Source organism: Pundamilia nyererei, unplaced genomic scaffold, assembly GCF_000239375.1.
Source record: "Pundamilia nyererei isolate P.nyererei 1_Seehausen unplaced genomic scaffold, PunNye1.0 scaffold00019, whole genome shotgun sequence".
NCBI lineage: Eukaryota > Metazoa > Chordata > Actinopteri > Cichliformes > Cichlidae > Pundamilia > Pundamilia nyererei.
Window position 1 is genome coordinate 3,287,673 of NW_005187420.1, and position 7,784 is coordinate 3,295,456.

A 7,784-nucleotide genomic window follows, 5' to 3' on the forward strand; every position below is an offset into this window, starting at 1 on the left:
ACCTCTGGTGCAAATTACTGACCTCTGTCATCATTTTAGGTGGGGGAACTTGCACAATCGGTGGCTGACTAAATACTTTTTTGCCCCACTGTATGTGCAGTTCAAAGTTCTTTTGGGACTTTTGTTTCTCTCTTTCTATCAAATAACAGAAGCTGAAGGTAAACATATAAACAAAACTGACTCAAAGCAGGAACCCAGAAAACAGAAAATCCATGAAGTGAATGAGAACAAACATCAGATGATAAGTCTGGGAAGCCAACAGCTGACGGTTAATGATTGGAGTGAAAACAGCTAGGTAACAAGAAACAGGTGAAAATAATCAAGGAAATAAAGAGCTACCAAAATAAAACAGGAAATGACTGAGCACAGAGACAAAACCCTAACACAATTAAAGTTGATAAAGAAGGGCATAAGACGGAAAGCTACACAAATAACACATAACAAACCCAAAGATGAATGCTTGTGGAATCATCTTCCTCCCTTCTGTCTGCTCTTGTTTCTTCCAGAATGGGATTCTGCACTTCTGTGGATTTCAGGTTCTGGCTCCTCAGATTTTCTGGAGTCCGGCTCACAGTCCCCCAGCTGCACGAGCCGCGATGCTCGAGGGGTGGCGGACTCGACTCAAAGGACTACTTGCAGAAAATCCTTTGACCTTTGCCCGCTGTGAGCTCTTTGACCTCAGCTTTCAGGGAGGATTCTTACTTCGGCCGGAAGTGAAGGAGGAACTAGCGACGCAGCCTCTCGGCATCTCCACAGGACACCACCTGGGGAAGCCGCTGCCGCCCGATAACCAGACCAGAGCGGCCACAGCGGAAGACGAACGAGGCAACGGGAAGAAGGTGTGTGGCTCCATTCGTACAGTGTAATTCACGCGTGGTTTTAGACACGTTTACTGAAGTTTGAATAAAACTTTGTATTAAAGCACTTACTTTGGTGCTGGAGCATTTCTCTTTTTAGAATATCTGAACAAAGAAAAGCTTTTACTCTAAAAAAAATTCTGTCTTCATAAACATGAAGCAATACATTTGATGAAAGTGTAACTGAAATGTATGAAATAAAAGTTTTATGTATTCCAAAAAATCATCAAAGAAATTATGCTTGATGTAAAGTGAATGTATCCTAATCAAATAAAGTTTATTTCACCAGATTTCATTAAACGTAACATTTTAAGTTGCACCCACCTGCTTTTATACAACTGAATTACTTAATGCCAGCTTTTTAAAAATATTGTTTTAGTGAGTCAGCTTTTGGAAAGGTTTTTAAAAATCCCAGAAGTATTCATGCCTTTGGTTTTTATTTATTTTGTAAAACAGGAATGTCAAACATAAAGTCCGTGGGCTGAATGGGTATAGAAAAGACGCCATACCATAAGTTATTGAGCTTTTATTTGTATTTTCAGTTTTTTACAAATTATTTTACTGACAAAGACCTTGCCCACAGCTAGTAATAGATAGAAAAACAGAACAATTTAAAAAAAAATTTAAATGATTATTTTCTTCTTTAAATATAAACTTTTAGTTAGTCCAAAATTCAGGACAGTCTTGGCAAAAAGCTACCAGAGCTTTTTCTGTATGTCCATGATGTAAAATGAGTTGGACCCCCTGTTATGTAAGGTTCAGGACAGATTAGTTCTATGTTACTCGAATAAAATGAGAAGAGAGGAAAAAAAGCAATGACACGGTTCTGATTGCAACACCTCCAGAAGCAGAATTACCAAGGCCATGGGTTTGTAGTTGGAGGCTGTGCTCTGGATCTCTCCTTTCAAAGCAAAACAGGAAGATAGATATTTATTCATTTTATCTTAATATCAATTAATTATTGTAGAAGTCTTAGCCCTGCCACGACATCATAAAACATTCTTAATACTCAGCATTTGTTAACGAAAGTAAAGGTTGCATTTAGGGGATTCAAACTGCGCATGTCTGTGGGGACAATGCTGTAATGCTGGTTGTGTTTACGTTGTAGCGAGGAGAAATACGTATGACTGCGCATCACTACGGGGGGAACAGTGCATAAACTACCATGTGAAATGTTAATATCGGCTTATGCATACAGTGAAATGGAAACATTTAATCTTACTTGGGTCTTATGTGGTTATTAGCCTAGTTATGATGCATTTCGCCATTGCTTGTTCGTTATTATTACGTTTACAGAGAGAAAGAGTCGATGTTTCCGTCTTTCTCTCCCCCCTTTACATGGCGGAATGGTAGGGGCCTTGGTGACGTCACGGGCTGGGCGGGGCTCAGCAGGCTGATCGTGAAGAAGAGGATTGTTGCTGTTGTTGTTGTTGTTGTTGTTGTGTAGCTGGAGCGCTGGGAGGTGCCGAGCCGTGTGTTCGTTCGTGGTTAAAACTGAGAGGACAGCGAGCGGGAAGATTGCTGAGCCCCAAATTTAACCGTGAGTCGCGTTTACAGCCCGCTGCACCCGACGAGAGGAGCCCGGAAACGGCAAACATGAAATGGATGTTCAAAGAAGACCACTCTTTGGGTGAGAATGGAGGCGACGTTCTGATTAGTGAGGAAAAATAGTTATGAGTTGTTATTATTATGTTATAAAAGTCTAGCTGTTTATTCTTCCGTATGGGAGTTAATGTGGGATTTAAAGTTTCTAAGGTGTCGCTGGTAAACGGGCCCTGCGGGGAGCCGGGCCTGTCCTCCGGGCTTTTGTCCATAGAGGAGCCAGCGATCCATTAACGGGGACATACAGGTGTAAATGTTGATGTCCGCTCCTGTTAACGTTAACTTTTAAACCCGTAGTGTTAAAGCCGTGTACTGGGCTCGTGGAAGCGGACAAACCATCGTGTCTTTGTTGTTAACACGACGACCCAGTTTCAGGCTAATCGTGTATACTGGCTCAGCAAGTAGCTAGTCGGGCCTCGCCTCTGCTCGCAGTTCATCAGCAGCTGGATGACCAAACAGCTCTACACTGCGGGCCAGCCGCATGCAACACAGCTGGAAACATCTGTTTAGACATGTAAATGTGCTGAGGGATCATTTAAAGTGTGCTCAGTTACAGCTGAAGTACAGTAAAGTAAATCAAGGTAATCAGGAAAACTCACTTAGTGAAGTACAGGAGGAGTGCAGGAGCACCTTCCCTGTGATTGTGTTACTGTAAAATAGTTTTATATCCATTAATTTCACATAAAAATATTGTATTATTCTATAATTACGCAATTGTAATAAATATTGTGTAAGCTGACTTCCACCAGTGGTTGAAACTTATCATGAAATATTATTTGTAGGATTTAAAATAGCACAAACGTTGTCTCCGTCAAGAAAGACAAGCACATGTTGGTGAAGGCCCAACCCCCCCTGTTGATTTAGGTAAAAAAAAATCAGTGGTAACTTTTTTGTGTCATTTATTAAATGTTGTTATAATAAAAGCTTAAGAAAGTATTTATGGTTCTTTCTTTCAAGCTAGCACTATTCAGGGTTTGTAGTCACATGACCATTAACCTGTCCACCATTTTGCCATTGTGATGCTGTAGGGTGGCGTGAACAAGGCCCCACAGAGTCACACGGTCCTAGATCAATGAGGGGACTGGTTGGAGGTTTACGGTACACGGTGCTACCTGTATGGACCTTCCTGCGATGGCTTAGGTCGCTACACGTCGCCCCAGTCGCTGTTTGGAAGGAAGATGCGGACATTTCTGCAAATGCTCACTAATTTCTAGCTGTAAAAATGCAAAACACAAAAGTCGAAACCTTTACAGGGAAGGTGAATTTCTGGGTTGTGTTGCACTTTGTGTTTCACTACAGTTCAGGAAGTAGTTAGCGAGGGTTTGCAGATAATTCAGTATCTTCCATGCAAACTAGAAGCAACTGCAGCAATTAGCATGTCTATGGCAGCCAACTGTGAAACCTGAACAGGAGCTCAGGGCAACCCCGGTGCTTCCTGTGAAAGATAAGATGTGGTTCCTGCGGCCTCATGCCGAGCGCTGTTTCAGCCGGCTGACCACAAACCGCGATAAGGATTTTTGTCCATTTGTGCTCATTCATCTTAAATTCATGTGACATAGTGAAAACGAATGATCTGAAGGAAAAGGAGCTGGTGAACTGTTAGAAACGAGAGTGATTGTTTTACTTTAGTGCAAATATTTGCCAGAATAAATACTTGCAGGAATGCATGCGGCGTGATATCATAGAGGCAACATGGTGATGTTTTATTAAAGATTCAGTGCCTGCACGTTCTTCTTTTGAGTGAGCGGATCGAAGGTGTTCGGGCGGCCAGAGGTGGTGTTAACTGACAACAACTCCACCGTCAGATATCGATCTCTGTACATAATCAGCAGCAGGAGGTGCTGAGAGCTGTCTGAGGAAGGTTTTTTTCTAAACAAACCTCTCTGAAGAACTCCTCACATAACCACCAGGGACCTAAAGACTTAAACTGAAGAAGTCAGCTGCTTTTTGAAATGTAGCTTTTATTGATCATTTAAGAAGGCTGATAATATTTGGTACATGTAAACAAACTGCTGAAGCTAACCTCCACACCACAGGGGGCGCTGCAGGGAGCAAAAGCTTGCCTTTGCATTTAGAAAGTTACTGAAAACCTTTTTTCACTGATTGAAGTGGACTTAAATCTGCATTTGTTAAACCCTGTCATATATCCACTGCTCCTGGTGGATGTTCATATGAAACAAGGCTCTGTATGAGATAAAGAAGGCTTATTTTGAACTGTGAATCATGCAAAGCTGTTGGGCAATATAAATATGTTGAATTAAGTTGAACATTCGATTGCAATGAATAGCAGCTCTGTGTAATGTCTGTTTTTTGTTATTTGTTGCTTATAATTTGCATCTGTTTGATTGTTATTGTAGTTTTCTGTCTTTTTAATCATGTTTGTTTCTGTGGTTTAATCAAGTGAGAACTCAGAGTCAGTTTCTTGTTTCATTATTGTTAAAATAATAATAATAATTTTCTTTATAGTTTCATTTTGGTTAACTTTCATTAGCCTTTTTTTTAAAAAATTTCACTTGGAAACAGCGCGAGGTGCCGAGAAACACCCGTCAGACTAACCCGCGTGTGTCTTTGTCTCCTGCAGAACATCGATGCATAGAGTCAGCCAAAATCCGCAACAAGTACCCTGACCGCGTCCCGGTGAGTGAGCGCGACGACACGTGGGCGGCTGCTTCTGCAAGTCGGCCAGTTCGCTGATGATGAAATGTGTGTGTCGTTGCGTTCAGGTGATCGTGGAGAAAGTGTCGGGATCACAGATAGTGGACATCGACAAGAGGAAGTACCTGGTCCCCTCTGACATCACAGTGGCCCAGTTCATGTGGATCATCAGGAAACGCATCCAGCTGCCCTCGGAGAAGGCCATCTTCCTGTTTGTGGATAAGACGGTGCCTCAGTCCAGGTGAGCTCAGCCTTTCAGAGGACCTCGTTGTCTGATTTTTATATTATAAAGTAAAATAATGAGATCTGAAATGACCTCGCTCTGTAACTTCAGGTCGTGTGAGGGTTGAATGTTTGATTGTAAGCGAATACTGGTGGCCGCCACCATTAACCGTTTCAGTTTCAAAGGTCTTTAGATAAAAGACGTCATATCTATGATATCTTTAATTTTCCATGAATCTGCTCGGCTTTTGGAGGACGAATGATAAAAGAAGGCCTGACAGGAAGATATTTACTCTACTGCAAAACACAACAGATGAAAACTGTAAATCTTCCCGTCACTCATTTAATACTGTATTCATTCAGTTTTGTCTCTCAGCATTCAGAATGCTGCACGTCTCAGTATTTCAGTGTTAGTGGGTCAGTTTCCACTAGGGCTGTGTTTTGATGATCGATTTATCGATTAAAATCGATTCTGGCTTGGATAACGTGATATCGATTCATTCAAATCCTGAATTGATTTTTTAATATTAATTTATTTTGCCCGAAACGCCAGAATCTCAGGTTAAACCTCACAAAATTTCAACAACCACCAAACAGCTGAAACAGTAAATGAGAGCAGGAACACGGATTCTGCACAGAGACGTAAACACAAAGCGCGGAGCCGCCGACGCATCAGGATCATCAGGATCAGTGAGATGTCGCCTTTCTCACCCGCCGGCACGGACACGGTCGGGGCTGAAAGCCGACAGCTCGCTGATTCCGATGTTTCGGCGGCTCCGCGCTTTGTGTTTACGTCTTTGTGCAGATGATTCTAAAGCTGTTAGTTTGATCTCTCTCCAAACAATATTGACTGAACCAGCAGCAAAAGAAGATCCAAACTACGCTTCACATAAACATCGTCATGGACTCACTCTGACTTTCGCTGTTTTGCTTCCACCAGGATAAAATCACACTTCATGCACAGCTCTCTCACAGTTTCCCGTCTAAAAATCTGTTTCCTTCATTATTCGCTTGCTTGCTATCACAAGTCTACTGTTGTTTACAGGCTGTCGGCCGCTCTTTATGTGCTAGTGTGCGTCACTTGGGCGATCGTGGCTCAAGAGTTGGGAGTTCGCCTTGTAATCGGAAGGTTGCCGGTTCGAGCCCCGGCTCGGACAGTCTCGGTCGTTGTGTCCTTGGGCGAGACACTTCACCCGTTGCCTACTGGTGGTGGTCAGAGGGCCCGGTGGCGCCAGTGTCCGGCAGTCTCGCCTCTGTCAGTGTGGCTGTGGCTACTATGTAGCTGCCATCACCAGTGTGTGAATGTGTGGATGACTGGATGTGTAAAAAGCTTTGAGGTCCTTAGGGACGAGTAAAGCACTATACAAATACAGGCCATTTACTCCTCCAAATGTTCACAGACTTCTGTTGTTATTTATGAAAAAATGCTAACCGGGCGGATTTGTCGGTGTCTTTTCTGCGGTGGACTGTTTTCTTATTTGGTGTTCAGTGACGACGTTGCGTCTCCCTCCATGTTTCAGCATCACGATGGGGCAGCTGTACGAGAAGGAGAAGGATGAGGACGGCTTTTTATACGTGGCCTACAGCGGGGAGAACACCTTTGGCTTTTAGAGGAAAATAAAAGCTGCCTCTCCTGACACCCACCCACATCCAATCACAGCCCTCACTTGGCCCCTGGGAGACAGCGAGGGAAATTCAGAGACTGGAACAGACACGGATGCGCATCAGGAGACTCCGGCGTGCTTGTCCCGGCTCATGTCTCACCTCCTCTTTACAGATCCAGTGTGTCACATTTCAGTTACTCTTTGTTTGATGTTGTGATTTGAGTGTTTTAGTAGGAACCTTGATTTACTATTATTATTGATTGTTTCCACCTTTTAAAAGTGACGAGTGAATGACTTTTGCTTTCAGTTGTGCTTTCTTCTTTGAAGATGATATTTAAAAAAATGAATTATTTGACGGTAAGGTAGCTGGATGACCTAACCAATAAAAAGCCAAAAATAAATCCCGGGCACCTTCCTCATTTCTTCAAACTGTGTGTTATTTGATGCAAATGGGGTCATGTGACTCTTCAGCACATGAGTGTCGCCTCCAGTCGAGGTGTTAACAGATGACACAACAGCGACAAAAAACAAAGAAAAACTACAACATTGTTACAAATGTAGCTGCAGAGAATCATCTGCACAGAGTGGTGTCATTTCACATAGCTTTTGTTTCCCTGAATGAATGAAATGATCAATTAAAAGTGTATTTTGTATTTACTCAGGTTATCTTTGACTAATATTAAGATTTGTTTGATGGTCTGGAGCGTGCACGTGGAACAAATATCCAGAAAACCTCTCACAGCACTGAGGATGATCCTGACGTCGCTCAAAATAATCTCTTTTCAAACGTGTTGTTTGAGGCGTGATGATTCACTGAACTTTGACCCTTTGCTCCTTGGTTTTA

At 42.6% G+C, this 7,784-nt stretch overlaps 2 protein-coding genes across 2 annotated transcripts in view; both read left to right on the top strand.

The window, feature by feature from the left end:
- nqo1 (NAD(P)H dehydrogenase, quinone 1) overlaps positions 1-5,094 on the top strand; it is a 12,462-nt gene extending 7,368 nt beyond the window's left edge. Inside the window, exons 6-7 of the mRNA XM_013909143.1 lie at positions 507-839; positions 5,041-5,094. Coding sequence (XP_013764597.1) covers positions 507-839; positions 5,041-5,055 — 348 coding nt within the window. The 3' untranslated portion in view covers positions 5,056-5,094. The remainder of the gene's footprint in view (positions 1-506; positions 840-5,040) is intronic.
- Positions 2,251-7,355, top strand: LOC106455903 (gamma-aminobutyric acid receptor-associated protein-like 2). Its single transcript, XM_005726375.1, has 4 exons — positions 2,251-2,487; positions 5,041-5,096; positions 5,183-5,355; positions 6,857-7,355. The coding sequence occupies exons 1-4, from the start codon at positions 2,454-2,456 to the stop codon at positions 6,945-6,947; spliced, it is 354 nt and encodes a 117-aa protein (XP_005726432.1). The 5' UTR covers positions 2,251-2,453; the 3' UTR covers positions 6,948-7,355.
- Positions 7,356-7,784: the final 429 nt, after the last annotated feature.